This window comes from Rana temporaria, chromosome 8 (genome assembly GCF_905171775.1).
Source record: "Rana temporaria chromosome 8, aRanTem1.1, whole genome shotgun sequence".
NCBI lineage: Eukaryota > Metazoa > Chordata > Amphibia > Anura > Ranidae > Rana > Rana temporaria.
In genome coordinates, this window is record NC_053496.1 from 57058833 (window position 1) to 57077767 (window position 18935).

Here is an 18935-nt window from a genome sequence, read left to right on the forward strand (position 1 = left end):
GACTGGCCCAGGCCAAGGCCTTGTCCGAGAGCAGCGAGATCAAGAACCCCACCTTTGATCTCTCAGTAGGAAAGGCATGTGGCAGCAACTCGAAATAAATGCCCACTTGGTTAAGGAAACCTCGGCACTGAGTTGGCTCTCCCCCAAATCGCTGTGGAAGGGGGGCAGAACCGGACATACCCCGAAACACCGCAGGCGCAACAACAGGTGTCGAGGTAGACTCTGGCGCAACAGTCGGATCGGCCGTAGGAGCGGGCCCAGGAGCGACGACCGACCCATCGGCAACGGGAGCGAAATGAGCCGTGCGTTCAAGCAGGGTTTGCAACGCCACGGCGAACTGACCCAACAGGGACTCCAGCTGATCAATTCTGGCAACCAGCGTGGGTAGCGAGGATGGCTCTGTACCGTCAAAATTCATGGCTTGGTCCTAATGTTACGGAACCATGAACCAGACGTACAACAAGAGATAAGTGAAAATAAGAAGGCTTTATTGAAAATCAAGCTGTAAAGCAAAAGTCCAACGGATGGTGAAACCAGAGGTCAGGAACCAGAAGGGTAGTCAGACGAAGCCAGGATCAGGAACCAGCAGGGAAGTCAGACGAAGCCAGGATCAGGAACCAGCAGGGAAGTCAGACGAGGCCAGGATCAGGAACCAGCAGAGAAGTCAGACGAAGCCAGGATCAGAACCAGAAGCAGCAGCAGTCTTAGAAGCATGTGCACACAGGAGGACCAAGCAAGGAACTGAAGTCACAGACCTCCTATATATGTGAGCCAGGTATCCAGCTTCTCCCAGTGGGAAGGAGGAGCCGCAGGGTGGGAGGCTACAAGAGACCTAGAAACCAAGATTGCCGCCAGCACATGTCAAACGAAGGAGACAGGAGAGAGGTAAGACCATGACAGGCCCCTTCCTGTTCCAATATGACTGCACACCAGTGCACAAAGAAAAGTCCATAAAGATATGGAGTCCTAACCTCAACCCTAAAGAACACCTTTGAGATCAATTAGACTGCGAGCCAGGCCTTCTCATCCACATCAGTGCCAGACCTCACAAATTTGCTTCTGGAAGAATGGTCAAACGTTCCCATAGACACACTCCTAAACCTTGTGGACAGCCTTCCCAGTAGAGTTTAAGCTGTTATGGCTGCAAAGGGTGGACCAACTCAATATTGAACCCTACAGACTTAAGCCGATAACCGATGACCGATGGACTGTTTTCATCGGACAGACGGATTGTGTGTGGGCCCCATTGGTGAAAAAAAAAATAGAACATGTTTTAAATTTTTCCTATAGATAAAACAATAGAAAAATCCGATCGTCTGTGTGGAACTCCATCAGGGAAAAATCCACGCATGCTCAGAATCAAGTCGACGCATGGTCTGAAGCATTGAACTTCATTTTTTTCGGCTTGCCGTAGTGTTGTACGTCACCGCGTTTTGGCACGGTCGGATTTTTGACTAATGGTGTGGAGGGAAGACTGATGAAAGTCAGCTTTATCGGATATCCGTAAAAATCCATCGGATTAGATTCCATCAGATATCCGATTGTCTGTACAAGGCTTAAGACTTAAGGCCCGTACACAGGGTCGGACTTTTGGCCAACAAACTTTAAAATCAACAAGTTTTCAAATTTGTCCGATCGTGTGTACGCTCCATCGGACCAACTTTTTCGGGTTTCATCAAGCAAAATGTTCGGTCTGCAAACGGACAAACTTTTCGACAACAAAAGTCCGATGGTGCCTAGTCCGACCGTGTGTACAGCAAGCCATCGGACTTTTGTACAAAGTGCAAATACGCATTCTCAGAACCAATGTTAAAATCAACCAACAATAGCAGAAGTTAACCAAAGGGTGACGGTAAAGAGCAGAAAAGAGCAGAAAAACCGGGTGATGTTGGGAAAGTTTTAGAAAAGTTTGCAGAAAAGTCAGAGCGTGTGTATGCTATGGGTGTGACCGGACAACTCACTTCGGACAAAAATCCAAGGGAAAGTTTGTCGGATGTCCGACTGTGTATACAAGGCTTAACACGCCAATACAGTTCATATGCGTGTAAAAACCAGGTGTCCCAATATTTTGGACAATATAGTGTACATTGGGACATCAGGATCAGCACGCCAACAACATTGCTGTACAATTAAAATGTAAAAAATGTACCTAAATCAAAAGATTTGTATGTTATAAAACTGCTAAGCTTAGCATATTACATGTAATCTAGCATTTGTTGACTGTCTCAGGAGTGCATATTATTTCAAATCTAATATCCCAAGATAAGCAAAGCTCACCAACACATATTTTCCTGCTAAGCAGCCATATGTATAATTCTTTATAATGTAACTGTGCCCAGGGCTGGACTGGGACAAAAATTTGGCCCTGGACTTCATCCAGACTGGCCCACTTTGACAGGTCTCTCACACAGCGGCCGGACAACTCCCGCACCCCCCCGGCCACCCAAGCCACCTCTCCCCCTTCACTAGCCACTAGCCGTTTTACTTTATTAGAGTAGAACGGCTGGTACTGGTACTCTTATAGGCAGTACCAGTGGGAAAGCTAGGCATTATTTCACCCGGGGCAAAAAATCTGTTTGGCGCTCCCCCCCCCCATGGGAAAAGATTAGGCAGAAGTGAGAAACTCCCAGGCTGCTGTCACTGAAGCCGGCCCACTGAGCCATCGGCCCACCGGGAAACTCCCTGTAGTCCCAATGGCCAGTCCATTCCTGACTGTGCCCCAGTACTACATTATGTGATCATTACATTGGGGTCTATTAAGGAGAATCTTCTGTTCTCAGCTTTAATAAAATCCTCTGGTTTCTATTTATACAGAAATGACTTTCCAAAGAAATCTCAATGCATTTACAAGATGTTCAATTTTTTTTTTTTATTACATGCCGTTGAGGATACTTTCTGTATTTTTATCTCTTTACTTTTTTTTTTTTTGTAGTTCTGTTTTTTTTCTCGTGAACTTTCTGGTTCATGACAATGTTTATATAAGTTGGACAATCTGAAACAGTGACAAGTGAAATGTATTTCACGGTGTGATCCCAGTAAACTCTATAAGCAATTCATTTTCAGCCATTTTTCAAATCGAAGTAATGCTCAGAATAAGATTCCTACTCACAGTTTCTCCAGGGAGTTCAGCCCAAAAAAAGCTCTGTTCCTTACCAGCGATATCTTGTTATTGCTCAGAATCCTGTTAATAGAAAAGAAAAGAAACTCTTGGTAAATTAAAACTGCTGCATTCTATAAATTGTTTTTTCCATTTCATATTCATATTGACCTACACATTTCCCAAAGTTTTACATTTTTAAATTTGAAGAGTTTTAACCCTGTCATACCTAAGGGTAAAACAAATCCTAATGCCTAAGCTCAAATTTGCAGTTTTGACATGTGTTAGGCTGCATTCACACCTAATCGCGGCGTTTTGTCCCACGATTTGCGGCGACAAATTGCGGCGTTTTTGTACCGTGATTTGCGGCGACAAAACACCATGATTTTAACCCCTATTTAACCCCCAGGTCCACATCTCCTATGCCGAACGCCGAAGCCGCCTGAAAAAAAGGGTCCGGGACTTGTTTTGAGCTTCAGACTTACGGCGTTTCGGCGTTCGGCGTGGAGATGTGAACCATCTCCATAGAGGGCAATGTAAAATCACCCCTCCAGCGTATTCAGGCGTAAATACGCCTAGGTGTGAATGGAGCCTTAGTAAAGCCGTACATATCATTACAACTACTTTGTGCATCCAGGTTGATTATACCTTGTGTTTTCAGGGCAAATTGGGCTTTTATTTTGTAGTAAATAGTTATGAATATCACAGGAAAACTGGTGCAAAATAGCAAAAAATTTTAGCTGGATTCAAAAAGACTTACGACGGCGTATCAGTAGATACGCCGTCGTAAGTCCGAATGCGAGCCGTCATATATTTAAGTGTATTCTGGAAACCAGATACGCTTAAATTTGGCTAAGATGCGATTCAGTTCGCATGAGTAGCGCTATACAAGTCATTCATTCATTCATTATTCATTCAAGATACGACCGGCGTAAGTCTCCTACGTCGTCGTATCTTATGTGCATATTTACGCTGGCCGCTAGGGGCGTGTATGTGGATTTACGCTTTGAATATGCAAATGACATGGATACGCCGATTCACAAACGTAATTGCGCCCGATACGCTGTTTACGTAAGTCGTTTTTCCGGCGTAAAGATAAACCACCAAAAAGATGGCGCAGCCCATGCAAGGTATGGACGACGGAACAGCCGTCGTATTTTACGTTGTTTGCATAAGCGTACGTGAATGGGGCTGGGCGTAGGTTACGTTCACGTCGAAAGCAATGAGTATTTGCGACGTGATTCTGAGCATGCGTGCGCATGCGCTGTACCAACGGCCCTCATTTACACGGGGTCACGGTTAATTTAAATGAAGCCCGCCCACTACATGCCTACTTTGAATTAGGCGGGGTTACGCCGGGCCATTTGCGCTACGCCGACGTAACTTAGGGAGCAAGTGCTTTGTGAATACAGTACTTGCCTCACTATGTTACGTCGGTGTAGTGCAAATGGGATGCGCTACGTCGGCATAAAGATACGCCGCCATACGTGAATCTGGCTATTTATTTTTATTTTATTTAGCTGTGCATTTCTTGTTACTACCATAACCTACCACCAAAGAACAACCCAAAATAATTTCTCCTTCTCTTGATGATTTCAACAATACCACATACACTATATTACCAAAAGTATTGTGACACCTGCCTTTACACAACCATGAACTTTAATGACATCCCAGTCTTAGTCCGTAGGGTTCAATATTGAGTTGGCCCACCCTTTGCAGCTATAACAGCTTCAACTCTTCTGGGAAGGCTGTCCACAAGGTTTTGAAGTGTCTATGGGAATGTTTGACCATTCTTCCAGAAACATATTTGTGAGGTCAGGCACTGATGATAGATGAGAAGGCCTGGCTTACAGTCTCCGCTCTAATTCATCCCAAAGGTGTTCTGTTGGGGTTGAGGTCAGAACTCGCTTATCCATGTCACCTTGCTGTGTGCGCTGATGAGCAGTCGTGTTGGAACAGGAAAGGGCCATCCCCAAACTGTTCCCACAAAGCTGGGAGCATAAAATGGTCCAAAATGTCATGGTATGCTGAGGCCTTAAAGTGGTTGTAAACCCTTACAATCTACTTTTTGCTACAGGAAAGCCTATAATAAGGCTTACCTGTAGCTACCCAGGATATCTCCTTAACCTGCACGGTTTAGGAGATATGCCCTGTATCTGCCGACGTCATCGGCACATGCGCACTGAAGCAATGGCACGTACATGCTGTTGCTTCAGTGAGTGTGCCGTTACCAGCGACTCCCGTGGCCCTAAGAACACCATCCCTACAGTCAAGCACGAAGGTGGAAACATAATGCTTTGGGGCTGTATCTCTGCTAATGGTATAGGCTGACTTTGCCGCATTGACTGGCTCAAGAAGAAGCACAATTTGGTAATGGAGTGGCCTAGTCAGTCTCCAGACCTTAATCCTATAGACAATTTATGGAGGGAGCTAAAACTTTGAGTTGCCAAGAGACAGTGAAGAAACCTTAAGGATTTAGAGAAAAGTGAACCAAAATCCCTCCTGAGATGTGTACAAAATGATTTCCTTCATAAAACGGTATATAATTGTTATTAGGCATAATGCCAAGCATACTAAAAAATAGATTTGGGTTTTAACTTTCTTGTCCATCCAGGGTCAGTCTGCTCTTTTTATTTTAGAGACGCGAGATCAAAAGCTTTTCCGGGATTGCTGTACTTTTATGTCAGTCACTCAGAATTGTCCCTCCTTCCTCCCTCTTTTCCTTAATTGGGTCAATTATTTCCAAATGAATAAAAAATGTTGTTCTTAATTAGAAAGGAAATCTTTAAGCTATAAGAAACCATTTAAGCTTTTTCAGAACCAGTCGGCAATTATCCGCAAAGCTTTCTCATTTTTCTAAATTCAGCTGAAATATTTAATGATTTGTCATAAATTACAGGAATTGTTACTACAAGAAAGTATAAATGATTTATAACTTGCATTGTAAGGAGCAGTTATGAAATGGTAGGCTCTAGGTGAGATGGGAATATTCTTTTTTTTTTTTTTTTTCAATAAATTTTTATTGGGTTATAATAAAACATTTACAATAATCACATGTATCGATGGAAGTAAGTAGAGATAAGAAACATGCATAGAATTATACAAGTATTAGTCTGGACAGCAGAAATGAGCTTATGAAAGGATTTGCAAGTGATCAAAGAAAATAAATCTGTCAAGATAAAGAAATTCATAACATCACTTCAATTATAACAGGCCTCAAATGTATATAGTATGAAGCTGGAAAGAAATACAATAAAAGTACATTAAGCTATCTTAGGTTTCACCTGAGTCGAAAGAGAGATTTAGGGCCTCAAGATTCTTAAAATAAAGCACAAGCAACGGTAGTATTAAGAAAAGGACAAGTGCCAAAGTTTATATGTTGTTTTCGTACCAGTTTTTCCAAGGTGCCCATGATAAAGTATGTGTAGGTAGAGTAAGCAAGGGTACGGCCATCATTCTCTCATATGTGTAATGTATATTAGTTAAATCAATAACATCCAGAATACAAGGTGGAAACGGATCTTTCCATTTTCTGGTAATTGAAAGTCTGGCAGCCATAAGGAGATGGACAACGGAATTTCTGAGGTTCAATACAAAGTTTTCAATGCCCAAAGAGAGCAAAGCTAAGGCTGGGTTAGGGGTAATCCGAGTGCCTGATAAAACAGAAATAATTTTAAATACCTCCTTCCAATATTTTGTAAGTAAAGGGCAGCCCCACAAAGTATGGAGCAAGTCTCCCTTAAGTCCGCATAACCTCCAGCATTTGTCCGAGTGTTTGTCACTAAATTTAGAAACGACATCTGGGGTATAATACCACCGTAAAGTGATTTTAATTGTTAGTTCCCATAAGGAAGAACACTTAGTAGATGATTGATTGAATCTGCATGCTGTACGCCATTGGTCATCTGTATATGACTGTTTTAGATCTGTTTCCCACTGTATATGAGAGGAGGTTTTTGTAAATCTCTGCTTTCCTTGTAATAAATTATAAAATATGGTGATACCTTTTTTCCTAGGTTCAGGCGAAGAAAGATAAGACCACATTGAAGACTGTATATGCATATTTTCTACGTTCAATTTTTGCAAACAGTTTGTTATGAGAGAGAAGTGATCCAGATAGGATAGCGGCAAATTAAATTCAGATTGTATGGATTGGAACGATTTATTCACACCCTTATCATCATACAGGTCGCGGACGTACTTAATACCGTGATTTCCCCAAAGATCTAGTGGAACATGTTTTAAAACAAGTCGTAATACATTCAGGGGTATATTAGCTATATGATTGGAGACGGAAGAGTCTACCGATTTTAAAACTGTAAGCCAGGTAGTAATGGATACCTTCATCGTGGGAGGAAGTTGTGCAGGGATTTTGATCCCCAAGTGTGCGCCAAACAACCATAGGTTGGCAGGGCCATGACAACAATAGGAGAACTCAATCTGACCCCAAGATGTAGTTGGAGATTGTTGGAACCATTCCTTCATTTGGGATAATATAGAGGAATGAAAGTAATCACGGAAATCAACGTATCCCACTCCCCCCCACATTTTATGTTTGATTAATTTATAGTGGGCACATCTTGACTTCTTTCCTTTCCAAATGAACTTAGAAAGGATAGATTGTAGAGATTTAAAGAAGTGGATGGGGATAGGTATAGGTAGACATCTAAACAAGTATAGTACCTGAGGTAAATGCATCATTTTGAAAGCAGACATTCTACCCCACCAGGAAAACTCGTGTTTGTCCAAATTTGATAAGTCAATTTGTAATCTTTTTTTAAGGGGAATGTAATTGTGTGTAAATAGAGATTTAGTGTTTCTGGACAGTTGAATGCCAAGATATGAAATGCTGTGTTCCGCCCAAGAGTAAGGGAATTGGTGCTGAAGCAGATTGTTCGTCACAGCATCAATACCTATATCCATGGCGTAAGATTTCTTGTTATTGATTTTGTAGAATGAAACTGTGCTAAACCAGTTCAGAATTTTCCGAACTTCCAAAAGAGAAGAGAAAGGGGATGATAGTAACAATATTATATCGTCCGCAAACAGGCTGATCTTGTGAGTGCGGTCACCAATAGAAATACCTGATACATCCGAACTAGACCTAATATGTTCCGCCAGAGGTTCGATCATTAGGTTAAATACTAAAGGGGATAATGGGCAGCCCTGTCTTGTACCATTGGTGATACGGAAAGGTCTAGATAGCATATTAGAATTGAAGACACGTGCTGTAGGATTTGAGTAAAGGGCTAGAATTGCTTTAAGTATAAAGCCATTAAAGCCGAATTTCTGTAAAGTCAGTGTTAGGTATGACCAATTGACCCTATCAAACGCCTTCTCCGCGTCTAATGATAGGAGCAGAGACGGTGTTTTAGATGTATTTACATGGTGGATGACGTCTATTAATCTTCTAGTCGCGTCAGATGTTTGGCGACCTTTGGTGAAACCTGTCTGATCTATATTGATAAGATTGGGGAGTAAATCAACAATTCTATTAGCTAGCGTTTTAGCATAGATTTTTAAATCGGTGTTTAGGAGAGAGATGGGGCGAAAGTTCTGAGGACATGTTGGTTCCTTGCCTGGCTTAGGCAGTGTTACTACTATTGCAGACAGCATTTCCTCGGGGAATGAAGATTGAGAAGCAGAGTGATTAAACATTTCCTGCATGTGGGGTACGAGCAAACGTTTAAAAATTTTAAAATATTCATTGGAGTATCCATCAGGGCCGGGTGTTTTGGCTTTGGGTAAAGAGTCGATAGCTAAAAGGATTTCAGAATTATTAAAAGGACTGTTTAATTTTGTAAGTTGGTCACCTGTTAAACAAGGCAAATTAACATGTGATAGGAAAGTCTGAATTTCATTAGTGGTTGGTTGGTGAGTGGCACCGTCGTTTGAGAGATTATATAATCCGTCGTAGTAAGAACTGAAAGAGTCCGCAATGAGTTGGGGATTAATAACTTTGTGTTGTGTAATAGGGTCATATAAATAAGGTATTCTAGTTTTCTGTCTATAGCCTTTAATACGATTAGCTAATAGTTTACCAGCTTTATTGTTTGCGATATATGAACGTGCTTTTAATTTTTTAATTTTGATATCGTAGGATTCCATTAGAATAGATCTCAAGTCGTGTCTCAGTTTATATATGTGGGATTTAAGTGTGGAGGAGGGGTTAATTTTATTTTTTGAATCAACATCATTTAATTCCTTAGTTAATTCCTCTATCCTAAAATTTTTCAATTTCTTTGCTTTAGAACCAAGTTGTATAAATAGTCCACGAATAACAGCCTTATGATGGGAATATTCTTGATGTGGTTTCTTTCCCTCTACTGACAGTGTAGAGCAGTAAAAAGTTTATAGGTCAGGTTATTTTAAATGGGTTTTGCATAAGACATAACTATTTGATGCCTGCTAAGAAAATACATAGTGCCCTATCAAAACAATGTTAGGAAAAAAAAAAAAAAACCACACCAAAATGCCATTTTCTGCTTCCTAGACTGCATACTATTTTCAAAGCAGTTGAGATGGGTACTTTATTATGCCGCGTACACACTATCATTTTTCGGGTTGTAAAAAATTACGTTTTTTTTTATGTCATTAAAAACGATCGTGTGTGGGCTTCAGAGCATTTTTCGGGTTCTGAAAAACGGGCAAAAAAAAATTTGAACATGCTCTATTTTTTAACAACGTTTTTAACGTTGTCGTTTTTCGGGTTGTAAAAAATGGTCGTGTGTGGGCTTTAACGACGTGAAAAATCCGCGCATGCTCAGTAGCAAGTTATGAGACGTGAGCGCTCGTTCTGGTAAAACTAGCGTTCGTAATGGAGATAGCAAATTCATCACGATGTAACAGACAGAAAAGCGCAAATCGTCTTTTACGAACACGAAATCAGCTAAAGCAGCCCAAAGGGTGGCGTCATCCGAATGCAACTTCCCCTTTATAGTGCCGTCGTACGTGTTGTACGTCACCGCGCTTTGCTAGAGCATTTTTTTCACGATCGTGTGTAGGCAAGGCCGTTTTAATGATCAAGTTGAAAAAAACTTTGTTTTTTCTAGAGCCTGAAAAACTTTGTTTTTTACAACCCGAAAAACGGTTGTGTGTACGCTGCATTAGGCTCTTTTCTCACAGACTGTCCGATCAGGTCCACTTGTCAGTTTTTTTGAGTTGACCTGATTTGACCATCCATAGCTCTCCATGGAGCAGCAGGTGTCAGTGGACATGTGTTCGCTGACACCTGCTGGCATCTCATCCGATCCTGTCCATCAAAAACAGCGGATTTGATCCAATAACAGTTGGATGGAAACAGACAAGCAGTCCGTTTCCATCTGAAAGCCCAATAAAGAACAGCGGGGCTGTGCCTGTGTTTGCTCTGCATAGCGGAGAAGACACAGACCTGTCATCCACCTGCTCAGCTTTTTACCTGATATTTAAAGTGGTAGTAAACCGCAGTTTAAAGAACAAAACAAATCCCCTGCAAGGCAATGTCATAATGTGCTAGTTTGCATCACATACTAGCACATTATGAGAGACTTATCCTAAGACAAAGCCCTCCAGGGCCATCCTGTCACCACTGAGAGGGCTTCCATCTTCACCCAGTCTTCCTTTTGGGTTTGCAGTTTCTGGCTACATAAGTGACCTGGGGTGCGATGACGTCACTCCCCTGCATGCATGTGAACGGTATGCCGGACCTTCAGAGCGATTGTGATAAAGGAGGAACTGCCGCTCCAGGTGAGTGCACTATTCAATCAGTGTCCTCTCAGAAACGGTGGGTGCCGGCAATGCACGAAGCAGAACGCAAAAGGAAAATATGGACGGCCGCACACCAAAAAAACTTTAAAAGGTAGCCTTTAATCGTAAAAAAGGAAAACAGCACTACAAAGCACAGTAAGCAGTGGGGTATATAGCTGACGCATTTCACACTGGAGTTCAGTGCTTAGTCATAGCTATGATGCGGACTGTGCCGGTGACATCACTGGCTGCATGCACTTTGATTATCTTCTAAACAGTGCAAGTTTAGGATATATTCACAGTACCTACAGGTAAGTCTTATTACAGGCTTACCTGTAGGTAAAGGAAGAGAACATGGTTTACTACCATTTTAATAACAGTGTTCATAAGGTATAGGGCCACTCAGATCAGCGCTGTACATTGTCTGTGATCTGAGCTGTTTGAAGTGGTTTTTTTCTTGAGTGACGTTTATGAATGGCACTCTAGAAACACACATCCACTGTCTATTTTTTACAATTAGGTGGTAGGGAGGTGATTAAGGATAAATGGAAAATTATGGGCTGTGTCCAATGCTCTGTGTACTCCAAAAGGTTTTCTAACCTTCCTAAATGACTGTTTACCAAGACAGTGATTAGCCAGCTAGGTTGGGGGCCTTCCACAGTCATTACATCATTGACTATAATCTTATAAACCAAAAGGCCAGTACTAATCTGCCCGAGACAACAATGACAATGGAAATTATGCTGATATTAGTGATGAATTGTTCTGCAAATGTAATGCACCAAAAATAAAGCTCAGCCTTTATAGCATTTTGGGGCCAACTACCCCTCCATCCCACCCAATTCCAGTGGTGTCACGTAAAATCACCAAGAATAGGCAGTCAGTAAAGCCGCATACACACGGTCGTTTTTCGGCATGAAAAAATATTTTGTTTTCAGCATGTCCAAAAAACAACGTTTTTCCAACTTCATCATTAAAAACCATGTTGCCCACACACCATCATTTTTGAAAAATGATGAACAAAGCGCGGTGACGTACAACACGTACGACGGCACTCTGAAGGGGAAGTTCTATTCGCCTTTGGGCTGCTTTTAGCTGATTCCTTGTTAGGAAAAGACGATTCACGCTTTTTTGTCTGCTACAGCGTGATGAATGTGCTTACTCCATTATGAATGGTAGTTTTACCAGAACGAGTGCTCCCGTCTCATAACTCGCTTCTGGGCATGCGTGGGTTTAAAATGTCGTTTTAGCCCACACACAATCATTTTTTACAACACGAAAAACGACATTTTGATAAACGACATGAAAAAATGCAGCATGTTCGAATTTATTTTCAGAAGCCGAAAAACGATGTGAAGCCCACACACGATGATTTTAAATGACGTTTTAAAAAACAACATTTTTTTTCATGACGAAAAACGACCGTGTGTACGCGGCTTAAGGGTTATCCAGGCATTCTTTCTCCAATAACATGATATGCTGTAATATATACAATACGTGCCAGAGATCCTGTAAGCCCTGTGAAGGTGTGTGCTTCCTCTATGAAGAATAATTACAACAGTGGCCTAATGATGACTGATTAGGACAACACAAAATATTAATTTAGTATTTAGTGCTCATCCAGCCTTCATTCTTCCCCACTCCCCTAGCAGAGGTGTTACCACCTTTATTCATTTACAGAGGCTGCCAAAAAAGCATGTGGCCCAGCAAGTACGTAACCTTCACATAAAATGTTACAGCAGTGATACACAAGGAAATCTTACTGTATAATGCACAATATTTCCATCTAATATTTTGTTGATCCAGCTAAATGAAACCAGCAATTTCCAAATAACTGATTCCCTAGTGGCCTTCCTATAAATAGTACCAAGCAAATAGTCTTTGACCTTTGAGACAATTTCCCTGCTTGTTATAAAAAATAAAAAAAATCTTTTGCTATTCTAATAGAAATACATTGGTTATGCAGTAAAGCGTGCATACTGATCAAGAGACCAGTGAAGAAAAATAAAAGCTGATTCACGTAACAGAACACTTTAAAGTGTAGCTAAACTCAATGGAATATATACTGCATCTTACTAGTCCTTGGTGTGGTGGTTGCCAGGGGAGGGCTGGCAGGGGGGGCAGAGTGGAAATCTCCCCCCGGGCTGGTGACACTATGCACAGCCACCGGCTGCCACTACCAAATGCTGTTTTTGCAGAGCAGGAATAGACCTGCTGGAGCTCTGTTAACACAGGTCACGGCCGCTGCTTACCTCCCACTGTGCAGCCGTGCCTGTGTCAGCTCCGAGGTAGATGGCTGCTGAGCTGAGCTATGTCTCGTCTCACACATAGCTCAGCCTCAGCGCACACCAGCACTGACATCCCCTTCTCTCTCTGCACAGACACAAGGACTCTGATGTAAGGGGAGGCTCTGTGCGGACTCTGATGTAAGGGGGGCCTCCGTACGGACTCTTGTGATCCTGAAAAATCTTAGACTGTTTTTCTCGATCCATCACTTTTCCACGCTTTACGGGCCACTTGACTGGACTTGCCCCCCAGGCCTAAGGCTGCCAGCCCTCCCCTGGTGGATGCATTCATTTTCTTTTTCTTAATTTTCTTTTGCTTTATTTGCACCTAGTAATCCTCCAAATAATGTACTTTCTGTCCCTGGGTGGCTACATCATTCTTCCAGTGTATCTACAGAGGGAATCATCATTGTCACCCTAGGCAACTCTCCCAATTTGGACCACAAACCTGTCCATATCCCTTCATCTCCAAGGACTGTAAGCTACAAAATATTACTATTCTGTCCTTGGGTTTAGTTATACTTTAATTTAAAATTTCTTATCAAGGCAGATAAAATATCCATACATGATTTTGTGACGATCTCCTCCTTTGAGTATGAGTAGTTGTTAGACAGTGGCTTGACCCAAACTTTTTTTTAGATGATTCTCTTGTCTTTGGGTGCCTACAGACTGAACATTGCTACCCCTAATAAGCCATGCCTCCTTCCCCCTTCTCTAGTGACTTAAAGCCCAACTCCAGCCAAAACATTTAATTTAGATTCAAATAAAGTGGGGGATCAGTTAGTGCCCTTTATCAGGTTTTTATTGCCATCTGGCACAATGGACCTAAGATTGGACTTGCCTATTTTTTTTTAACATAGAACACCACAAGACACAGTAGCGCATAACTGTGCTTTGTGGTGGGTGGCGCATGGGTTTGGTGCACTGGACTACCATTCAAAATTATTACCACAACAATGAACCATGGGATGTGCATCACTGCCAATTGTGTTAAGGCCTGTGCCTTACAACATTGCATAAAGCCTAGTACGCAGTATTAATCTTTCTTTTTCATTCAACCCAGTGGACTGAATGAAAAAAAAACTGAATAGCCAAGGAGGAGCCACTGTATTAACTATGCAATGTTAGAACAGTTATCTAAATTATTGTGCTCTGACAAGGAGGACACCCCCGCCTCCACCTGAACACACTGCTCAGCACTCTCAGCCATTGCCTGAAAGTGCTGATCGTGTGGCGATCGGCAGACCTTTTTTGGTCATGCCCCTTCAACAGAATCAGACCGAATGGCTGGCTTCTGATGGTCCAGCTGCAGTGCACATGGGACCTTAAAGGGGTGTACACACGGGTCGAATATTGGGTGGCATTGGCTGGCTCAATAGACACCGGCCAACATTTGGCCCGTGTGTACTGCAGCTGGCTCGACAGAAGACAGCCATTCATCTGGCTTCTGATGAAAGGGCAAGACCAAAAAGGGTCCGCCGATCGGCACCAGATCAGCGATCTCAGCCAATGTCTGACAGCACTGACCAGTGTGTTCTGGCATGTTCAGAACACAGTAGCTCAGTGGGGGAGATCACTGTACTCACATTGCATAGTTAATACAACGACTCCTCCTGAGCACCTCCATTTTCATTCAGCCCACTGAGGAAAAAAACTAGTAGTGTGTACTAGGCCCAAGTCTTCTGGGGCACACTTGTTGTTAAAAGAGGTTCTACCATAAACACTCCTACATATTCATAGAACATTTGTTTTTGATTTCCAAGACTGCAGATTTCAGATGGGAGATCAGCCCCTTAGCTCGCTAATGGAAGTTAGTCCTGAATAAGATTTTTGGTTTCAACAATTATATAACATTTTGTATGAAGAGTAACATGACATTGACAATATTGATTACTATACTACACCTACAATATTAACTGTTTACTGAAATCAGGGCATCTTCATCTCTTAAAAAGGTTGTGAAGCTTCACGTTTTTTCACCTGGATGCTGTTTCTTTGCTGTACAGAATGATTGTTCATGTAGTTAATGCGGAGCTCCACCCAAAAGGGAAAGCTTGATATTTGTTTACCTGTAATGTTGCCATTGTAGGGGCCCCAGAGCATTACTTTGCCCAGGGGCCCATGATGCTATTAAGATGTCCCTGGCTACAGTCACTACAGCACCCATCTATACCAAGGTTCAACACTGAAAGGAGTGAAGTCCCTATCCGTTGATTCTCCCAAATTGGGACATGGGCAACCCGTTGAAGATTTTCACCCTTCAACATTGTCCGAAACAAAAAAAGGCTTTGTCTGGAGCTGGGCTTTAACTCATGGACCTAAAGCAAGAAGATGAAAAAAACTGAAGGATATATTGTATAGATTTAGTGAATTTACCTATTGGTAGGAAAATCGGAACTGAGCTGTAAGATCTGCCGAAGGCTTACCAGTGACATAGAAGAAAAGGGTAATAGACTTATCTAAAATCTGCTATCCTGAAAATGCTTTTAACAGTCAGCCCAAATAAAGCCACTTTCTATATACATTAAAGTGAGAGATTTACATGATGATATGAGATGTCCAGCATTGCTGCAGGACTACCCCTCTGGCTCAGGCTATGAAACCACAGTGCAGGAACATGTAAGCTTAGGAAGCTGGACAGATGAAATGAATGATTTTAATATTCCACTACAAACTGCTGCACAAGAGCTAGAAGAGAAAATCATTCTAATCACTTCACATTCTAGGTCTGCTGTATTAAGAGTACAAAATATCCTGATTAAAGAGTTCTACAAACTATAGGCAGACAATGCCACTGCCGAGACGGCGATTCTTGTATGGTAATTGAAAATATCTTGAGTCGGTTTAATCTGATTTTCTGCTGTACAAAATGAGTTGAGATGACATAAATCCACAAGGGGATGAAATTGGCAGATGAGTGTTAGATGCTGAGTTGGATCATTTAGAGGTCTTAGAGATTAATGGTAATTTTTTTTGTTAAATATAAAGCATGCATGTACTTGCCACTGGTGGCGATTCTCGTTGACAAGCTGTACAGAAGAACAGCTAAGTAATATGAGGAAAGACTGGTCAAGGTCAGTCCAAGGAAAGTGTTCATATGTAAGATGATTGCCAGATGTATTTGGTCATTATAGATGTAATTTGCCCTCAAGGTGGCAGATGTGTAGAACATAGCCGAGGTTGTGGCCTAGTTTTTAACAGTTTTTACAGTAATGTGCAATATTTTCAGCAACCCTGATCAGCAGATATATTTAGGTTGAATTTCTAACCCCGAAATTGACTTTGCAGATGTTAACGTGGATCTGCTATGAGAATATAAATCTGATAAGTAACTTCCTCTCTCAGGTTCTGCCTGTACAAACCTTGATGGAAGAATATTTTAAACCACAGTGGCATGGGCAGGATATCTCATATTAATGCTCTTTGTCCTAAGGATTCCAAATGGAATTTGTGTCAAGTCACCAGGATATGACTTGCTAAGAAACTTGCAAGAAATGGAGTTTGTGATTCTGTAAAAGAGTTCTATTATTCATCTCCCTGATAGGTTAAAGTGTCGCTAAACCCACTTAAAGCGTGAGTTCACCCAAAAAATAGTTTTTAACATTAGATTGAGGCTCATTTTGTCAAGGGGAATCGGGTGTTTTTTTTAAAAATCGAAGCAGTACTTACCGTTTTAGAGATTGATCTTCTCCGCCGCTTCCGGGTATGGTCTTCGGGAGTGGGCGTTCCTATTTGATTGACAGGCTTCCGACATTCGGCTACTTTCGGAAAATCGTGACGCGATGTATGCGACCGTCGGAAGCCTGTCGGAAGCCTGTCAATCAAATAGGAACGCCCAGTCCCACAGCGGCGGAGAAGATCTCTCTCTAAAACGGTAAGTACTGCTTCGATTTTAAAAAAACTACCAGATTCCCCTTGACAAAATGAGCCTTGATCTAATGTTAAAAATTAAGTTTTTGGGTGAACCTCCACTTTAATAAAAAACTGTCATTGCATATCATATTACATGCTGTTCATACTCATTCATTATGGGATTCATTTTCTGTATTCTGAAAAAAACCTGATTGATCCAGCTGCTCTCTATTTCCCCCTCTTGACCAATGCAGTTGAAAATTTTGCAGAGCAGTGTTGGCAGTTAGTGCAGTGGCTCAATTTTCAGTGAGTTTCTATACTGAACATTTCCTCCCTATCACATCTGAGCAGCCCATGTGATTATAGAGTCACACATGTGGGCGTATACACAGTGATAAATGACAGCTTACTCACTCCCTCCCTCTTCCTCTATGCCTGCTACCCAGCTAAACACAATGGGCACAGGATATTACATCTTGATTGATGGAGGCTTCATCTAATGCCGCTTACACACGATCGGTTAAACCGATGAGAATGGTCTGATGGACCGTTTTCATCGGTCAAAACCGATCGTGTGTGGGCGCCATCGGTTAGTTAACCATCGGTTAAAAAAAAGACAACTTGTTTTAAAATTAACCAATGGATTTCTAACTGATAGGACAAACCCGATTGTTAGTAGGCACGACCATTGGTTAAAAATCAATGCATGCTCAGAATCAAGTCAACGCATGCTTGGAAGCATTGAACTTCGTTTTTTTCAGCACGTCGTTGTGTTTTACATCACCGCGTTCTGACACAATCGGTTTTTTAACCGATGGTGTGTAGGCGCGACGGACCATCAGTCAGCTTCATCGGTTAACCGATGAAAACGGTCCATCGGTCCGTTCTCATTGGATGGACTGATCGTGTGTACGCGGCATTACTGTTATTCTAAGACACAGGGCGGAGGGGTGTGACACAGCCTGTGACTGGCAGACATCCGCCCACACCATGATATTGCCAAAAATAATAAAGATTTGATTTCAAATCTATATTTGTATGATGATTTAAAACAGTTTCTTGATATTAATGATTTTTAATCTGTATCCCAAAGGCTGTTCTGCTCAAGTCCTGGACCAATTTATGAAAACCAGAAGACAGGGACCCAGAAGTCACGTGCCCGGAGATAATGCCTCGACATACTGTTCGTCGTATGACGTCATTAAGAAGCCTACAAACACCTCACGCAGACCTGAAGGGCCTGGTATGGATTTTGGGGGGACCCCTACACCATTTTTAAATAAAAAATTGGCACAGGGTTCCTCTGATATCCATACCAGACCTGAAGGGCCTGATATGGATTTTGGGGGGCTCCTTACGCATTGTTTTTTATTTTGGTGTGTTTTTTTAATGATTTTTATCTATATTGTGGGGATCCGACAAATTATTACAGCCGCAAGCAGTTTTAAATTCCTTTTTTTTAGGAATGCACCGATACCAATACTGGTATCAATATCAGCGCCGATACTAGCCATTTTCGCGAGTATTGGTACTCGTGAAAATGATCCGATACCGAAAATAATGTTGCTTGGAAGAGGCCCGCCTCCTCCTCCCCTCCGGACAGTGCCCTCCCCACCGCCTCCTCCTCCCAGTGGCATCGCAAGGTGCAGGCCCCGCCCAGCCTAACAGCCCACAAGCCCCGTCTCCTCGCTGCACACCTCCCTCCTCCAGCTCTGAGTTCCATAAACACAGAGCTGGCTGGATGGGGCTCTGTATGAATACACTCTATGGGCGGTATCCTGTTGTACTGAGCAGCAGGGCTATCTCCTTGTACTATGCCTGCAGTCTCTGGCTCTCTCCCTGTACCATGCCTGCAGTCTCTGGCTCTCTCCCTGTACCATGCCTGCAGTCTCTGGCTCTCTCCCTGTACCATGCCTGCAATCTTTGGCTGTCTCCTGGACCATGCCTGCAGTCTCTGGCTCTCTCCCTGTACC

At 42.2% G+C, this 18935-nt stretch overlaps 1 protein-coding gene across 2 annotated transcripts in view; it reads right to left on the reverse strand.

Annotated features, from left to right (window-relative positions):
• The window catches only part of ADGRA1 (adhesion G protein-coupled receptor A1), an 893528-nt gene that overhangs the window by 843810 nt on the left and 30783 nt on the right, over window positions 1-18935 (reverse strand). For both annotated transcript variants that reach the window (XM_040361825.1, XM_040361824.1), the window contains exon 2: window positions 3110-3181. In XM_040361825.1, the coding sequence (XP_040217759.1) occupies window positions 3110-3181 (72 nt within the window). The remainder of the gene's footprint in view (window positions 1-3109; window positions 3182-18935) is intronic.